The sequence below is a fragment of the Microplitis mediator genome, chromosome 4, assembly GCF_029852145.1.
Source record: "Microplitis mediator isolate UGA2020A chromosome 4, iyMicMedi2.1, whole genome shotgun sequence".
NCBI classification, from domain to species: Eukaryota; Metazoa; Arthropoda; class Insecta; order Hymenoptera; family Braconidae; genus Microplitis; species Microplitis mediator.
The window spans coordinates 13229548-13250166 of NC_079972.1; the positions used below are offsets into that span (position 1 = coordinate 13229548).

Consider the following 20619-nt stretch of genomic DNA (forward strand, 5'->3'; position numbering starts at 1 on the left):
TTACGTCTTCAAAGGTTGAATTTACGTTTTCAACGTCTTGTACGTTCAATCTACGATTTAAATTTCGACTCGGGATACTGTTCAAATTTAGTTTGAGGAAATAAAAAGAAACTTAATTCCATTAGCCAATAATTTAAATTTCGCGGCTAATGTACGCAATGAAGTTTAAAAAATGATCATGTATGCTCGCGTGTTTTTTTATGACGTAATAAAAAATTAATTAAAAAATAATAAATGAGGAGTATCGGATATACTTTAACCTGTAATATGATACTACTTTGCAGTTGTTTAAAGTGCTGGTTGGGATTAATGTTAAAAACGCTTGAGAGAGATTGGAATTCCGGCGTGCGGAAGTCGCGGAGCTTCGTTAGCAAACGGGCCGGTACGTTTTGTTGGTAGAATGCGCGCAAGGGAGAACAGTGAAATGTGTAGAGGATGAACAAGGATGGGAGGGTAAAATAGACATACAATATAGAGAAGAGAGACAAAGAGAGAGAAAACGTTTGTGGATAAGCGTAGATGGCAGAAAAAGAGAGAATAAAGAAGTGAAGAGGTAAAAGGATAAAGGTATGGAAAACGGGAGAATCCAAGAGTGAGAGGAGTAGCACACACGAGTTTACAGCTAGGGGTTGCCAGTGGTTTCAGTGTGTGGTGTGCCACGGTTCGTCGACCGACCTCTCTCGGGCGTTTAACGATCGCGTTGCAGCCACCGAACCCCATTCGCAAAAACTATAAATCCATCCTACACTTTTTCTATTTTATATACATATATATATATAGATATACAGGAACTAGAATGACGATTTCATTAACCCATGTATATATAAAAAAAAAAGTAAATAAACACGTGAGAAAAATAATTGTCGCCGGTGGAAAAAAAGTTTTAACTTTGGCAGACATACTGACAGACTATTTTCCAGTCAAGAGAAGAGACAATGAAGAAAAATAATGAAGGAAAATAAATAAAAATAAATAAAAGTAAATTAAAAACAAAGTAAAAAAGATATAAAAGAATCGAGTACCCGTTCTCGAGCTGTAATCTCAAGTTTCATTCACGTCGCCTCGGCTTCTTTCCAGAGTTCTTGCACTCCCACGAGCAGTGATGTAATTCTCAAGGAGGCACTTCGCACTTGTTCCCACTGCTGCTTCTCTTAGCACCTCATACCTCATGACCTCCAAGTAAAACGACTTGTTCGGACGCTGCGACGTCCCCTCTTTCATCCCCATCACTTTTTCTATCCCGTAAGTAAAACCCGTTTGTTGAATTTCGAATCGCGCTTCTCTGTGACGGTACGAAAGCAAAAAAACTACGCAGCGAAAAAAAATAGATATATATATATTTAAGTGAGATAAGAGAGGAAAAATCGTGGGGATTAACATTCCCCTCTTTAAATCCGCAATCTTTTTCTTTTTTACATTTCGCCGACAGTTTGCTCCAGGGGTGAAACTTAACACACCCATCCACCCATTTATATAGATATATATATACTGTCAAAGTATCATATACTCGGGTATCTTGCTGTTTGTTTAGCGTGATAGGCTTGTATATATATACATATATGTATACATATACAAGAAAAGATTGCCAATGGATCATTTCAACTGGATGGATTTAAAACCGGAAATCTACTACTACAACTCCCACTATTATTTTCGACTGTATGTACAAAGAATTTCTCCAACAGCAGGAGCACCAGCAGTTGCTGATTCTATCTACTCGTCTTTCCGTTGAAAAATAAACATATTGATCTTACCACACGAATTTCATAGCAACTAAAACTCATAAATCTTGTTGCTTTCAATTCGAGCTTACACACCCGGGATAATCCAAATAACATATATTAAAAAAAAATATTATATATATATTTCTTTATTTATTTATTTATTATATTATCATTTTTCATTTTTAACTGAAATATAACTCGCGATATAAAATTATTATCTGACAGTCAAATAAAATTCATCATCCATATATATATTTGTTTAACTGTTTTATACTTATACATATAGATAAAAATAAATTTTTTTACTCGATTTTTATGATGTTTTTGTGGAATCGTATTTTCTATTGGACCGATGGTAATAAAAGGACTGTAGAAAATGGGTTAAAGCTCACATCAGTACAGACGAAAGTGTGTGGGAGTGTGTGGGAGAGTAGATTTTGTGTTACGTGTGTGAGTAGAATGAGAATCGATATCGGATCTAGTGGACGAAAAAAGGCCAGCAGACAGCTTTTTCGCTCTCCACTGGCTTCTTCCACTTTGCTCTTTTTTATCAACCTAAAAAACTAGCAAATGAGTTCATATGAGCTAAGCTAAAAAATGTTGCGTTTTTTATAAAAATCAGTTATTAAAATTTTAAAATGAAAATTTTTTATTATTAAAAATAATAATAAAGGCGGAAGCTATACATCCAATTTATAGTAACGAGTGATGCATTCGATGGTACTCGGAAAAAATAATGAAAACTCACTAATTGATATAATCACAGATATGTTCGCGGGTTACCTTCCCGGTGTTCCCCACTACCGGTGATCTCTCATGACAATCGGATAATTAGAAACTAGGTCATGAAAATCCCGAGGATTAACGTCATCGACTACTGAACCATTTCCACTACTAACAGATCAGTTACGTTTATTTATAATTAATGGTCATTAAACAAACAAAATATGTGCTGACAAAAAATATGTATGTGTATACCAACTATGCAAACTATCGATTCATTCGCTTCTATTTTTCCCTTCATATATTTATATTAATTTACATAATATCAATACCGCGTTATATCTAACTTTGTTATTATCATTATTATTTATCATTACTGCAAACATATTATATTACATCAAATAACAGTAACAAAATTAATCAACTGTAAGCAAAATACGACCAGTGAATATCAATATTTACGTAACATATATATATATATATATATATATATATATATATATATATATATATATATATATATATATATATATATAACTTAAAAATATTATTAAAAATATGAATAACTTTAAACAAACATTGAATGTAATTATTAAAGTTAGTGATTTATTCATTGTACTGTCGACTTTTTGTCAGTTAAATTATTCCATAGCCAAGTCTTGTGTTAACGCTTGGCATTAATTATTCCCGAGCTAATGAGAGCCCGTTTCATCTCTCTCGACCCACACCTACGCCAAGTGAAAAAAGACCAGTCAAAACCTAAAGCATATTCAGCTCGACATTTTAACTTCACTGTTTTCATTTTTTTCTTTTTCTATTACTTTCCCTCCCCCCACCCTCATCCTCTCACTCTTTCTTTTCTTTTTCTCTTTAATTTTTTAGACTTAAACTAAATTCAGTCACGTTTAAACAGCGTAACATTCCTCCTCGCCGAGAATATTTCTCAACGGTGGTTTAATAGTTGCCGCGTGAAAATTGTAAGTGGTCTCTTTTACTTGTCTGTCGGATGCTGTAAGTAGTTAAGTATTTCGTCCACTGTAAATACTGACTTTACTTTTAATGCAAGTACTTTACGGCTAACTCGGTTATACTTTTCTCTCACTTCCCCTCCTCTCTTCACTTGTCTACACGTCTGCCTTTATCTGCATCACCATAGTCTAACGCACTAGGGAAATAACTGCTATCATGAGGAAACAAGTACCAACAATAAGTCTTACTCTTGTTTTAAAGTTATACTTTGCATGCACCAGCATTTACTTACTCTACTAGTGTTTAAAAATATTACTACCACAAAAGTTGGCACGTTCAAAAAATTATGTTTTGTGTTTTGTAAGTACACGTTAAGATAAAACGAGGTTAAGAGTCCGTAATATTGTGTATTTAAGTTGATAAAAGTTTGTCCGAAAAAAAGAAAATTTTTAGATATAGATACGTCTGTATGAATATATACAATTTGAATAAATGAGAAAAAGATAGCGAAGGGATAGAGAAAAAAATTAAATATTTATAAAGATAGTAAGCTGCTAAACGGTACAACATTTTACAAAGCGTAAAGGATGTATTTAATGTTTAAACTAACACAGCAAGCCAATTAAGAAAATTTTCGGAAGCACGACTCTCCGCACTGCTCTCAGCTCTGGGTGTTTAAGGTTTACTTAACTAAGTGCTGAGACTTTAAATTTCGGAATAAGTTTATGTGTTTTAAATTCTGTTGAATAATAGTGCAGGCAGACTGATGCCACAACAGCCACTGGGTTTTTTAGCTGAATTATTTAACGTACGGTGAGAAAAAAGCATGCAAGACTTATTTTGAGAGATAGGAGACGGGAATGTTGCTGCAGACAAACAGCTAATTATTACACAATCAGTCAGCTAAATCGTGCATGAGGTTCTGATGACGCTTGCGTCTTTCATATGGCAATATATCTCATTGGTTATTCACTGGGACAGCTTTTGGGTACATCTGCTGCTGGAGTAGTAAACATACGTGGCTCGCATAATCTAACTTTGCATATGTTATAGTGACGTATTCTCAAACAGCATATTGCTAAGAATATTTATGTGTTTTCTATATACATATATATATTATTTAAATACACGAGGGTAAGGCGAAATGGGGAGGCTCGAAAAAAATCGTTCAAAAATAAGTTTCGGATCGTTAATTTTAAATCTACGGTATACAGATTCTGAAGCCACTTAAGATTTTTGTTCCAAGAAAATTTTGGAGTCTAATTTTTTCTCGGTCGTTAAAATAAAAAAACATTACGATTTTTTTGTCGTGGAAAACAAAAGTATCCCGAGTCAAAAAACAAATTCGGATTTAAGTCTCAAAGTTCTCAATGAGATTTTTGAGGATCGATTTAAAATTTTAAGATTGACAACAGTATAGAAAGTTATCCGAATTTAGTCCTCAAAGTTGTGGTTACGTCCAATTTTACCACTTTGAGGACTAAACTGGAATAACATAATCTGGATTTGAGCCTCAAAATACTCAAAACTTAAGGAATAATTTTATCCGCATTTGAACCTCAAAAGTTTCATTCGACGTATTCTCTCCCCTCCCTTTTTTATCTAAAATTTTTCAAAGTCCGAAGTATAACTTTTCATTCGTTGAGGATTTTGAGGCCTTAGTTATAATTCAAAATTTAGACCTCATAGTTCTCATTGAGGATTTTGAGTACTAAAGTAGAGTTACTTTCTGGGCACCAAATAAAACATCAAAGGAATCGAAGCTTTTGAGGACTAAACTAGAATTTTTTTGACTCGGGATGATAATGTAACATCGAATATCATAGTAGATATTGATTGACCCACAGAAAGATAATTAATGTTTCTATTTTGGTCACTGATTCTACTTAATGTAAAAATGTTTGATGTGATTAACGTGAATCACTGAATATTAAAGCTTCTGTAGGTACAAATTAGGTAAATTTTTTTTTTTTATTTATAAAAAATTGATTACCTAGTATCGATTGCTGACGTAAACTAGTAATTTATCATTTGTATAACTTTGGAATTAAATTTAAAATGAGTTCTAACTTGCAATTTATATTTAGAAATATTATAAATAATAAGTAAATAATTGAATAGATTTTGAATCAGAACAATAGTTATTTAAAGAAAGATGTGATTCTGACATTTGTCTGACCTTTCGGTAACCAGAGAAGATAATATTTACGTCAAAGAAGAGATTTTCAAGATTTTAATGAAAATGTCATTTAGTTTTTCAACATTAAAATATAAAAATTAAAAATTTTGTTCCTATAAATAATAACTCCCATGCATCTCAATTACTTAAAAATAATTGATCATAATTTAGAACGCGGAAAAAAAATTTTCACGAAAATTTTCCATTCCCGAGCTGACCCTATAAATAAATGTATCAATATATATAAATATATTTTTTATATAAAAAGTATAGATATATGTACTACAGTTATATAAAGAGTTGACTAACAACTTTTAGAGCGTAACGTTAAATTGTTGTTACAGAATATAGTTTTTAATTAAAAAGTTTGTTGACTCCGCATTTACGTGAGTTATCGACACAGCTACTGTATTTGACGACGACGACAAACTCTACACAGTCCAATTTATATCTCACTTTTAACTACCACATAGTTTAATTTAATAATAATTATTATTATTACTTTTCAACGCGTGAAAATTAATATTTAAAATTTATCAGTAAACACCGAATTATTTGCTTTTTATGCTCAATAACTATAGAACGTACATTGTATTTACTGTTAATACATCATAATAACAATTATTATTATTTTTATTATTAAATAATGTACGAACAGTATTAAACATGAATAATTTATCATCATAACCAGATAATCTATATTCGAAATATCCATTATTATTATTATTAAATATTAATTATTTTTAAAATTTTGAATAAATAATAATTGTATATTGATCAAGTATTCAATATTACTAAATGTTTTGTAAAATATCTTTAAAATTTCGCGAAAAATAGTGGTGACATAAAGCAGAGTACACGGAGAGAAATTTATGGTAACAATTACAATATATTATGGGAATGGTTCCCATAATGCATGGTAACTGATTTTTTTGAAATGTTGATTATAGAAATGGCACCCATATATATTATAGTTATCATTACTATAATATTATAGTAATTGCTACCACAATATTATGGCAACCATATATATAGTAATGGTTACCAGAATATCATGGTAACGATTACTACATTCAGGAAATTAAAAAATAGGAATTACTATCTAGTTATGGTAAAATTTTTGACCATCAGTCCGATAGTAGTGAATATTATCTAGATGATTGTATAAATCATCTAGATTGTAATATTCAACATATTTATAATAATTGTTACAATCCTGTATGTTAACTAAAGTCAATTATTATTATTATTCTAAATAGTTATATTTATAATCCAGATAGTAACAGTTACCATCAGAAATTATAATTGTTACGTAGTAACTATTATAGTAGCTATTACGAAATTTATTGCAGAAGTTATCATCCGATAATTATTAATTCTATTAAAAAAAATTATAACATTAACTATTTTTGGATTGAAAAATTCTAGATGATTGGAATTAGCAATTTAGCATAATAATCACAATTACTTAATTTTCTGAGTGTATAATATTATGGTAACGGTTACCATAATATATGGTAACAATTACCATAATATGTGGTAACCATTACCATAATATTATGGTAATCATTACCATAATTCTTTCTTATGCGATATGGGAACTGTTACCATAATGATGAGAATTGATCCCATACTTATGGCAACTTTTCCCAGAAAGTATGGGCCAATATCCCATAATTCAAGTAATCATTACCATAATGGTATGGAATGATAGTTCATAAATGGACTAGGAACGGTTACCATAAATTCCTCTCCGTGTAGAGTGTGAAGAAATACAAACATACAAGATAAATAAAAATAAAATTGAATCAAAGAAATTTAATTACGTAAAAACGTACGGTAAAACACTGGGACATGATCGATTTTCTAAAGCCCATTATGTTGTTCTATATAATTATGTTATTGTGTGAGGTTACATGGAAAGCATCATACAATAATGATAATAATGATTATTATTATCATTAGTGGATTATAAAGGTCATGTAAAGGTTTTTGAAGAGCTAAAGCACCGCGGTTCCACTGAAACATTAACGTAATCGTGGGTACATAAATTTGAGCATTGGATAGCTTTTACTAGAACCACTTTAAATTTCAGTGTAAACCACAAAATTGCATCGAAAGCAAGCCCACAAACCTCTTCGACCCTTTTTCACTGAAATTTATTTATTTATTTTATTTTATCCTTTCTTTTGATTTTTATTTTCCCGCTTCTCGGCCTGCGTTTTTCATTTTTATGCCTCGAGAAACTAAAAACAATGTACCGATAAATTTACACCAAAAGACGATGAGAGTTTTTGAAGTGGTGAACTAAACGTTAAAACGGCTCACGGGAATCAACTTCTCGCTTACCACCTCACGGTTTCTACTTGCAGAAAAAAAGTAGAGAACAAAAAAAAACAGACCTGAAGAGAAAAAATAAAACAACGAACTGGAAGACTGAAAAAGATTCTACAATTCCAGGGTTTCAAAAACAACAACAACAAAAACAAGACAATAAGACAGAAGAAAAAAAGTTGCCTTATTTATTGAGTTTCTTGTGTTGTGTCCTCGTGCTCAAAAATCCTCTTGTAAAATCCTCGTTTATTTTTTACTCCACGTTGTTATATTTATTAGATATATTTACCTAACATGCCAACGTGCAAAAAAATTAATAAAGCCGATGACACGAAAAAGAAAAAAAACAAAACAAAGATTGATTTTCCGGAATGATGCGGGAAAAACACGGAAGCTACCCTTCATTTCCCAGGGTCATTTCCTTGGAAATAGCCGTGCGCGTCATTCGTTCGTTCAAAGTACTATACATACGATTGGTATATATATATACATAGATATATATATATACGATATACAGCCAGCAGGGAATTTAATCGAATTGCTGTAGTAAAACTGCTTAGTAACGAGGACACGTGGCAAGAACTGTACGATCCAATTTATTCCAAAATTTTATTTCCTTCATTTTCCGAGTTTATTTCTTTTTTAACATTTCGTTTCCCTTGATTTTGTTATTTTAAAATGAATTCACTAGTTTTATTTAACGGATATATGAAGATATAAATAGCGATCGTATACGTGTAGGGGAGAACCCGATGAAATTGGTGGTTTTTTTCAAGAATAATGGATTTATGATGATTTGAATCATGTTTCTTATTACTTTTTTCCGTATAATTAACTCTCATGATCGGTTTTTTTGATTTATATTATAAATATAACGTTACTTCTCTCATAACTGAGTGAACGTTTTATTGAAAGTACGAAAAAATATGATAAATCGAGTACGTTCGATTTCTTTTATTGAAAATTTGATTTCTTTCTACCCGTGAATACATGCGAACTAATTTTAACTGATTTATTAAAGTTACGGATGGTTGAGACGCGATTACCAAAATCATGGTCTTATACTGTTACGAAAACTAAATTTATTTTTAAACTATTACTCTTTATATTATGTTACATGTAATTGACAAAGTGTAGACAATTTTTGTATCAGTACGAGTCAAAAGTGAGGGTAATTGCGGTTCAGTCATACGCATTGTTACAGTTAACACAATGCACATTTAAATGAACATGTAAAAGTTTCATAAACCGCTGGAAATCGCGTGAAATTAAATTCAAAAATTAATATTTCGTATTTTATTCATAATTATCGAGGTATGCATTAACGCTTAATTTATGATTTATAATTATTTATATTGTCGATAATAACAATACGACTGTTTATAAAATAACGAGCAATGATTTATTAATTAAATATTCACAGCTAAAAAGAACCGTCAACGTTATTAAGTATCAATACCACTGTCAAAATATGAGTAGCTCTCAACTCTAATTAAACAAATATATACATCGCGGTGCTTAATGGAATAAAGAGGATACTTTTTAAATAAAACATCCGCAATATTCACATTTCCTGCAAAATAAATATCCAATAGCGCAAAATTAATCTTTAGCTCGCACTCTAATTATTTATCGCGAGTATAAATATTGGAAGCTCAAGTTCTAGAAAGTTTTCAGTCTTCTCAAATATTTGAAATTAACATTTTGCAATATTTTAATTCTAGTCATTTCATTCTCTTGCACTTTATTGGGAAACAAATTTCCTTGTTTATGAACATATCGACTTGACCGAAAACAGATCAGATTCATTAAAGCTTCATACACTCCTATTTCATTCATATTATAACACTATATATTTATATATACTCCCAATGTTAATTAATAATTCAAGCAAGCTGAGCAATTACAAGTTTTGTCTGATAATTTAGCAAACAAATAAAAGTCAATATGAAAGACAATACATAAAACTAAATTAATCTAGTTACCCGTTCTGTCCCGATTCAGTTATTTATATATTCCAAAGGTAATATTCTCTATAAATACAACATTGTCGGAAATGTCACAGCACCGGGAATATTGATCAATTATTTATGTTTTAATAACGGTAATTCATTAAATACCATTGTTTTAGTACAATTTACTGGATTATAGAGTATTGAGTTATAAATAGCAATCGGTTAATAGTTAATAGACAGATATTCCATCACACATGATTCAACAATCACAAGGGTCACTATTGGGTTTTCACTCTTCCGCGTTAACGAGGGAGAAAGATACCATATAACCAAAGAATTGATCAACGATACCGCAGTTGCAATATAACCTCGACAATTTGCGGCTATCGTGCAATTGCTTTTCGATCTACAGGCGCCTTTAACTAATAGCGGAAATCAATCGTTTTGACGACATTAATCGGCCATTTCGTTGAATTCCACAAGTACAATCCCTCGATTCTACATTTATGAGAAATTTTCACACACACTCGTGCATGCATATATTATTAATGTTTAATTGATTGTCGGTTGTAATTATCGTTGTTTCAGTTTATATGTATATACATTGCTGTCATCATTCTCATCATTATTATTATTATTATTATTATGATCATATACATGTATGTATAGGCTTACACAGACATACAAATATACATCTATACACATGAACATATTGACATTTCGAGTTTATACAGTTCAGATGTCCGACGATTTTGAGAGTGAGGTCCACCACTTAAATGCTAGGACGATAGGGGTGGGAGAGACACATGCCGTGAGGTTTACTCAGAGGAAACTCGGTTATGTGTTTGCCAAGATACCATCTCGCGCAAGAGACTGCTGTAGAATATCCAATCAAAGAGAGAGAGAGAGGATAACTAGTTATATGTCTGTGTGTATATATATAGATATATATGTATGTGAGTGTATTGGTATGCGAAACTCGTGTTAGATGATCCATTGGGATACGGAGCGCGATGCAACTATAATCAGTTCGATATGGAATATTTTTTCCGCCGGGAATAAAAAGCTTAAGGTTCATTAAATTTCATAACACGTTTTGTAAGTTTGTTTAATAAATATTATCGATAAAATATTATTATTTATTACTCAAGAATATAGTCGTTATATCAATCACTTGATAAAAATTTTATTTATTTATTTTAGCGTATGGAAACTTTAATCTGCGTTAGTAAGAATTTTTTAATGCCCGTTTTTATTTTAATTAAATATTTGTGGCGTATTTTTAAAACCGGGTGCTAATCATTATGGAAAAAATAGATATTGCTGTAATGTATTTTTCATGGAGGGAAATAAATTGAAGAAAAGTAACGAAGGTCTTAAACGTAAAAAGGTAAAATAATGATGATATATTTTCATTAAGATTGTATTGATTAGTGGAAGAGGGTGAAAAAAATAAAATAATTAAGGTAGAAGTTCAAAAGGCAGGAATTTTCTGAGCGAGTAACCAGTCGAGGGTATTGAGAGGAAAGAGAAAGAGAGAACCCGTCCGAACCCTTTAACGTTCCTTTGAGCCACTTTAATTCTCTTTAACCAAGCAGCATGCATATTCTATCAGCCACCTAACCCAAAACCGCATCATCCCAGAACACAGTCAGCCACCCACCGTACCAACTGCGTAACCCCTGAAAACTCAATGCACTTTTCCATTCAAAAGCTTCCATCGCGCTTGCACTAGCCTCCAAAAACCTCATGCCTTGTTTTTCCTCCGTTTCAGATTTTTTTTATTCTATTTTGTTATACCCCTTTTTTTTGTTCATTTTCCTCTTTTGCTTCCCATCAACTATTATACGTGCTTGCAAAACACTCGGTGGTTTTTTTTTTTAAACAGAAACTCTCATCCTAAAACCACTGCTACTTTTCGTTAAAAATTATTAAAATTGTTTGTTTTAAATGCAACAACACTCTAATTCAATTAATTATTAGTTAACTTTTATTTTGTTGTTTAACCAGAATTTATTTATCTCTGTTGTTATTGTTTTTTTTTTTTGCTTTTGTTATTTTCCCTCGTATAATCACAACAAGCTCAACGACATTTTATGAAAAAGTATTTTTCCAATTAAAAACTTTTAATAAATACTGCATTGTAATAACAGCTACCAAAACAAAAATAATAACAATAATAATAATAATAATAATAATAATAATAATAATAATACACTGTAAAAAAGCGGTGTTAAAAATGGACTTATTTTAACTCCGCCCGGTGTTAAAATGAAATTACACCGGTGTAGGAGGCGTAATTCGGCGGTGTTAAAATACCGGTGTAAAAGCGGAGTAATATCGGTGTAAGAATGTCTAGAATATTTACACCGGCGACGGCGTTATTTTACACCGCTTTCGGTATTGAAATTTAACACCGCCGATTTTAACACCTACACCGCTTGGACTCACCCCGGTGATTTTTTACAGTGTAAAAATTTCAATCATACTCAGTGATAAATCAGGAAGTGAGAAGTATTTATCAGTAAATTATGAAAATTCTCAATGATCCTAATAAATACTAAAGTATCTGATAATGCAGGTCATCGATTACAGGATGGTAGCCATTTTAATTGATATCCGTAGAGGCAGGAGTAGCAGCACCGGCATTACAGTGGAAGCTGCAAACTTGACCCAATCTGCAGCTACAGCAGCAATAGCACCAGCTCGTGTAAACTTCAATTTGTGAATGGAATTCAGGACACGAGAGTTTGCAACCAAGAGAAACCCGATATATGAGTACGCAAGACTATTCCACAACAAACAGTGAGGTTAAAAATTACCCTTGACAAGGGTTTAATTACAAGCATAATTAAATAATAATAATTATTATTATTGTTATTATTATTTAATTATAATGTAAATGTCGAATTGAATGAAAATGGCTACGCATCGCTTGTACGCAAGTAAGATTACATTTACATAGCAACTAGGTCATCGGAAATTTAACACAAACGAGCACAAAGGCATTTGAGTATGCTAGAGCTGTGTACTCAAGGGTCTCAAGCTGAATTTAGACAATAATTTATTCAATAGTGTTTTGAATTAAACTAGTGTCAAACAGAGATTATCGTCTGGTGCTAGTTAAAAATTTTTAACCCTCTGATATAATTAAAAAAAAAAATCAAAGTAAAGTAAAGTAATAAAAAAAGTCTGTCCGTTATTGGTACTGATGCACTGTGAAACTGGTGGTTATTTCAGATCGCGTGACCGGAATACATTTGAGTGAATCGCGGAATCGGAAGCGATAAGTCGGTGTCAAGGGTGCACTGAAATCGGATCTCATCAAAGCGGAATCGTTACGCCAAGCATCGACACCAGCCGTGAAATAGAGCCAGAGACAGAGATAAAGGTAAAGGAATTGAGTATTACGGGTGGCGAACGCACGTACACTGAAATAGGAAAATGGGTGTATAAAGAGACAAGATTATGTGTTCAGTATTAGTGCACAGTGAAGGTGATTATAACGGCGATAGTGATGGTAACAGTAATAGTCGTGTTGGTATTGGTGATAAAAGGGGTAAAAGGCACGAATTGGAAAACCAGTGGGTGCTAAAGGTAATGGTGATGGGAGCGGCGTCAGAGGGGTTGGAAATGAAGGAGAGATGGGGGTTGATTCATCGTTCGATCGGCCGTGTCATTGATCCGGGTTCGAGGAGCTAAAGCTCGAGAATTATCGACGAGATACGGGCTGATGGCTGAGTCTGTTGACTCTCTCTCTCTATTAAGTGAGCCGTAAAAGCTTTAGAGGATCAGAAAAATAAATAATATAGATATTTATAGGACTTACCTCTTTGTCGCCACGCTGATGAACTCTGCAGTGGAGAAACGCCGTTTGGCTGATTGCTGTTGTTACGTTCCGCGGTACGTTTTCGTCGTAGTACGGCCAATCGTTCAGGGTATTGTGCTCGTTCGCGCGGTGATCACGAAACAGCAGGCCTGTTTATAACACAATAATTATAGAAATAAAATATCTATTGATTTATTTTTTTATAGAAAATATTTAATATTACGTTGATTATTATAAGAGTTCAAGGGATGATGGTAATATATATAAATATTGTTGGTAAGATGGGTAGATCGGTGGGTATAAAAAGTGTAGGGTGCACATGGGAGATAATAAATAAGAAAATGTCGATAAAACTGACCGAAAAATGTTTCACGTTCGGACCAGATCACATACACATTTTACTGTTACATGATTTACTGTATGGTATATTTAACTATTTTACCTTTATATATTGGGTTAAAGTCTGGTGTGTCTCGCAGCGCTATCACTTAAATTAAATTTAAAAGGATGGGAGGATATGGAATTGAAAAAATAAGTTGATTTAAGTGTGTGTAAATAAATGGCGGTCGAAGACGAAGGAGAAGAGAGAGAGGAGAAGAAGATCTGTGTGATAAACCCAGTTATAAATGTAGAGGTGCAATGATCCTTGAAAGAGATTGCTTTATTCATTTCTTCTTTTTATTTTATTTTTCTTTTTTTTTTTTTTTTGTTTCCCGACATTTGTAAAAAATCATGACGGATAAATGAGGGTAAAATATTGAGGTTTGAAAAATTTACGAGAATGAAGAAATATATAAACATTTGTATGTGGCATGAGTGAGAAGTGACCGGGCGGACAAACCGGTCTGGTCATTTCACTTGTGAAAAGTGTGTACAAGTTTTGTAGATGGATAAAGGTAGAAGTGGATCGGGACAGACGGCCTGGGAGAAAAACCAGGGAATCGGAGAAAAAAAAAATTTATATAGATATATTTTATGAAAAAGAATAAATAAAATAGATGAGAACAAGAAGTATGATCGAAAGATGAGGGAGTGGATCCAATCACAACCCTGGGAACTTGTTCGAGCTCTACCCTTGTCTTGTTTAGGTTGATGTATTTATTGTGGCTTGTGGTGAGCTGATGATAATGTGAGACACTACAGCACATCATTATTTTACTTTTTTTTTTCTTTCCAGAAAATACTCCCAAGCAAATGAATAGTGGGCCATTTTGATAACATTAGTAATGACTAATGGCGAACTGAGGAGGTATAGCAAAAAAAAATTATTATTAATGACTTGAAATCTTGTGGTTTTATTTATTTAAGTGTTGAAGAGCTGCGACAGTGAAATTTAATGTCATAATATTATTTCCGGTTACAGTGGATACTTTAGATATAAATTAATAAAAATGTTGAGTGAAAAAGACATCAAGACACCCGGTGATCATATTATTATGCAATTTAATTTATTCTCAGCGCAATCTCTCGTATACTTTGGAGCCGCAGAAGGTGCTCTCTTGGTGAGAGATTAATGGATCTCGTAGTATACCAGTGACTTTCAGGTTGCACCGGCAAACCTGTATAGACTTGGTTATACTAAAAGAGAACGTAGAATGAAGAGAATAGAGTGAAATATATATATATGTATATATATTTAAGACTCAGTAGCTTTCTCGTATATTACATTTTTCATGTCGAAATATTTTCATGTTCGTATTGTGCTTTTGAAAAACTTTGGGCTTCATTGTTGCTTTCCATTCATCGAGCACGTCAAGACGTGTATTATAGTTAAATCTATGTACTTGTATGTGAATGTCGAGACATCGAGTGAGTGTTTCTCACGCATTATGAAAGGGAGACATTGCTGAAACTAAGCCGTGAACCTGATTGTACTAACGGTGAAGAGCAACGAGCATAACTATAAGCTCAATGAAACTTTGATAATCCACCGTTGAAACAAAAGATTTATTGGGTAAATTTTGAGAGCTCAACAGTCGTTATGAAGTAATATTCCACGTTAAGTTAAGTTTCATAATATAACTTTTGGATAGGCTTGTAGTTTTGATTGACGTTATATTATGCGCGTTAACAATCCAGATGCTGTTGATATACTAAATAATCCTTTAATGTTGATAGACATATTTATTATTAATTTCTATGAGTTATAAAAAATAATATTTTAATTTATTCAAAAATAATTTCAAATAAATTAAAATATTATTTTTTAAAATTACTTTTTCATTTACAACTCAAAAAGTGTATACTTGAAACACTCGTGTTGTAATTAAAATGTCAATTAAAATAAATGAAACCTTATGATTAAAACTTTTTTAATTTTACGACAAATCATTATAAATTTATGCTCTGATCACTTATACATTTTTAATTGTAATTAAGCGACACGAAATTTTACTGTTTTTAATGGGATTCTTTTCTGTAATAATCTAAAATTGATGTGAAAGTAATCAGGTGGATTAATAATATCTATAACTATATTGAAGATTTAATTGGGCTTATGTGCATATGAACGCACGAACAGACTAACCCAAAAACAAAAATGATTAATTTTATTAAGCAACTGACCTCAATATTTACAAAATTGATACTAATAAAAAAGACGTAATGTCTTAATTATCTATAAATTTGTAGCCAAAACTACACAGTAAAAAATATTGTGTTAAAATCAACACAATCTGTGTGTTAGAAACGGTCCACACAATTTTTGTGTTATTTTTCAACACAGACTGTTTGTGTTGAATTTCAACACAAAATTTGTGTTAAAATTTCAACACTTTTTTTGTGTTGATGTTAAAGTAACACTTAATAAATGTTGATAATATCGATTTTTATACTAAGTAACACTTTTAAAGTGTTGAAGAGTAAATCGATTAAAAATTTTAAAGTAACACAAAGAATTGTGTTGATTTGACACAAAAAAATCAACACAAAAATTTTAACACGGACCGTTTTTAACACAGATACACAATATTTTTTACTGTGTATAAAAAATATTTATATTAAAATTCTGAAAGTCATCGTGCCAAAAAAAATTTTTTTAATAAATAATTTGCGGTTTATTTCTTATTTATGAAATTTTCGCACACTTGAGACGCGAAGCATTTCATAGTCTTTCCTACTCAGAGACACTATAGAGAAAGAAAAATGTTTATATTGCATAGTTATTCTTCAGTCACCTCCAACTTTTATTAAATAAGTAAAAAAAAGTGTTTGAAACCCAAAAGTGCACACCTCAAACGCTGATGTAATATTTTGAGTAGTCAATTTACTTTTATTTATCACTGAACCATGTATTTCTTTTGATCTAAACAAAAACTTTTATCTATTTCATGAACAGGAAATATTTTTTTACAACTTCGCGTTCAAGGTGTGCAATATTTTTTGAAAATTTCAAATGACCTACAGAGCGAGTGAAGATGTATTTAACACGTAAATAAATCATCTCATCATGAAAAATTACTACACTGCCGCGCTTAGTACAGAGGTGGTAACTTGTGTCCACGGAAAGAAATTTTCTTCAAAAATTACCGTTAAATTCACTGTAATCGTGGGACATAATGCGGCACTGTTATTCATTACTATTTTTGAAATGAAAATTACGAAAAAATTTATTTATTTTGTGGTAACTTCATAAAATTTACCGAAAACTGAATAAAATTTACAGTAGACTACGGGAAAATTTGTTAAAAAAAAGTTGAAAATGATCTCACTTACCGACAAATGATTAGGTCGTGCCATTCGTCCCACGATTACAGTGAATTTAACGGTAATTTTTAAAGAAAATTTCTTTCCGTCTAGGAATACCATAGTAAGTTACCTCTTCTGTGCTTAGCACGGCAATGTAATGCTCAAATAAAAATTTATTTACTAATTCAAGCGTTAATGAAGCTCAAACATTTAATTAAGAAAATGTAAATAATTAAAAATACTCGGTTAAACAAATAAATGTGTCTTGTATGTGCTCAGGGTAGAGTAAATTTATTTTCGGCTTATATTATGCACACACAGGAACCAGCTCAAAGGACTCGCCACAGCGTATAGACCGTATCAGGTACAAAGACTGCGTTCTCGGACTCATACGATCGAGTATCGAATGACCAGTGGAGTGCAATGAACTCCGAAAGCAGCTGAACGATGTGCATAACCAGGTCGAAGGGGAGAAGACTGCAGATAGAAGCTTCATATACCTCGAAATAAATCGGGTTGTTGTTTAATGTATGAGCCAAACAAGGAATAGTCTTCAATAAATATCAAACTCTATGTATATAATGTACGACATGAACGATCTATGATTGTAAACGGCTTGATGCGTAATCAAAAACGAATTAAATCGAATCAAACGCCCACGGAAATATTGGATTGAGTTTCCAATAAGAGGCAGGAGATAAATTGAACCATGTTCGTTGTGCTTTTTTGACTCCCTCACTCCCTTCACTTTCAGCTTCTCTCGTTTCCTTGGTTCATCGACTACCACTTCATTCCTCATTTCTCAATCCCCCCTCCCCCATTGCCTCCGGCAAAATAGACCGGATGCTACTCACTCTTTATTTCTTACTCTTGTCGTTCGACTAAAATGACTGAGGGTCTTACGAGAAAAATTGAATCGCTTGTGCACTCAATCGTATATCACATATATATAAATATATATGTGGTATACTTTCCAATGTTGAAAAAAAATAAATAAAGGAATAGTAGCAAACCGATTTCAATGGTGATCATAATCTTGTGATTCTCGCACGTCGATGGGGTTTAAATCAAACAGGGCTTGAATCTGTACTGAAAATGGATGAGCACAACAATATGCCCGATACTTTTTATACAAGCCAACTACCGACACTCTAACGCCAATGCCGGAATTCATCCTCCGGGTCTTTTCTTCGTGGCTTTTCAAAAATCCAATATTGTTCTGTTGTAGATTGCTGTTACGGTTTTATACGCTTTTTTTTATATATATATATTTTTATTTCTGCACACCGTGTCGTGAAACATAAAATAAATATCTGTAATATTATTTATATAATAAAAGACTCTTTACACCTTTGTACGAAGGAATTTATTTGATAAACTTATTTTTTTTACTGTTCAAGTTTTATTAAATTTTTATTCACAAATACTATATTTATGAATGCGATGGCTTACATGTAATACTTGAGTACATAAAAAAAATACTTTTGTTTTAACTACTAAACTAAGAGAATGAATAAAGTTATTAGTGATATATAAAAAGTTTTTATCGCAAAAAAAACATTTTTGCAGCATAGAATATCGTAAAAAAAAAAAAATTACATTAATTTTATTTCAATTTTTTATGATGAAAAAAATTCACATTTACGAAATGCGATATGAATATTTAATTAAAAAATAAAACATTTTTAAAAAGTCATAAAAAAAATTCATTACTCAAAAATAAACCAAATATTTTTTTTACTCAGGCCAAATCATTTTTCAGAAGGAATGAAAAATTATGACGTAAATAAATGACAGCAGAATGATGTCAAAGATAATGTAAAAAAATAAATGAATTTGATGTTTCATATTTTAGAGTACTTTATTATTGTTATTTATTTATATTTCAACCTGAATATTTACTACAGGCGTTTTAAGGAGAGTCATTTCATTTCAGAATCACGGCGAACAAAAGTTTAACATGACGTTATTCGTGATAAAATAAATAAAACGGATGTATAAAGCGTAAGAAGTACAAGGTATTTATCCAATAAAGAGTCAAGTCACGCGCAGACTTCTCGCAAGAAGCTAGTCGTAGCAGTGCACTCACTAGTATAGTGTAGTGTACTATAACCTTCATTGTAGTCCTGGGTTTGTACGTTAGTAAAGTAATCCACAGGAATTGCAAGTCTTCTCGTAGTGTACTACTTGCTTACGTAAATTGAAATGCCGGGCATAAAATAGCTAACATAATAAAACAACTCATTTTCATTACTAATAATAATAATAATAAAAATAACAACAACACCAATAATGTTAGCAATTTAAGTTACTAAGTGCATTAAACTAAATTGAAAATAAAATTATAATATTAACCTGACTTGAAAAATTTAATTTTTACCCCGTTCTTAAAGTAGATCTGTTTCTGAATTCTTTAGAAGCTTTTGTTTCTAGTTCTCTCGAAAAAATTCGAGTACAAGAGAATGACTAGAATTAAAATATTGAAAAATTTTAATTTCAAATATTTGAGAAGACTAAAACCTTTCTAGAACTTGAGCTTCCAATATTCATACTCGCGATAAATAATTAGAGTACTTTTATTTGTTTGCTAAATTATCAGACAAAACTTGTAATTGCTCAGCTTGTTTGAATTATTAATTTACATTGGGAGTATATATAAATATATAAAGTGTTATAGTATGAATGAAATAGGAGTGTATGGAGCTTTAATGAATCTGATCTGTTTTCGGTCAAGTCGATATGTTCATAAACAAGGAAATTTGTTTCCCAATAAAGTGCAAGAGAATGAAATGACTAGAATTAAAATATTGAAAAATGTTAATTACAAATATTTGGGAAGACTAAAACCTTTCTAGAACTTGAGCTTCCAATATTTATACTCGCGATAAATATTTAGAGTGCGAGCTAAAGATTATTTTTGCGCTATTGGATATTTATTTTGCAGGAAATGTGAAAATTGCGGATGTTTTATTTAAAAAGTATCCTCTTTATTCCATTAAGCACCGCGATGTATATATTTGTTTAATTAGAGTTGAGAGCTACTCATATTTTGACAGTGGTATTGATACTTAATAACGTTGACGGTTCTTTTTAGCTGTGAATATTTAATTAATAAATCATTGCTCGTTATTTTATAAACAGTCGTATTGTTATTATCGACAATATAAATAATTATAAATCATAAATTAAGCGTTAATGCATACCACGATAATTATGAAT

At 31.5% G+C, this 20619-nt stretch overlaps 1 protein-coding gene across 1 annotated transcript in view; it reads right to left on the reverse strand.

Annotated features, from left to right (window-relative positions):
- Nucleotides 1–20619, reverse strand: part of LOC130666682 (zwei Ig domain protein zig-8) — a 140889-nt gene that overhangs the window by 97073 nt on the left and 23197 nt on the right. Inside the window, exon 2 of the mRNA XM_057467880.1 lies at nucleotides 13714–13862. Coding sequence (XP_057323863.1) covers nucleotides 13714–13862 — 149 coding nt within the window. The remainder of the gene's footprint in view (nucleotides 1–13713; nucleotides 13863–20619) is intronic.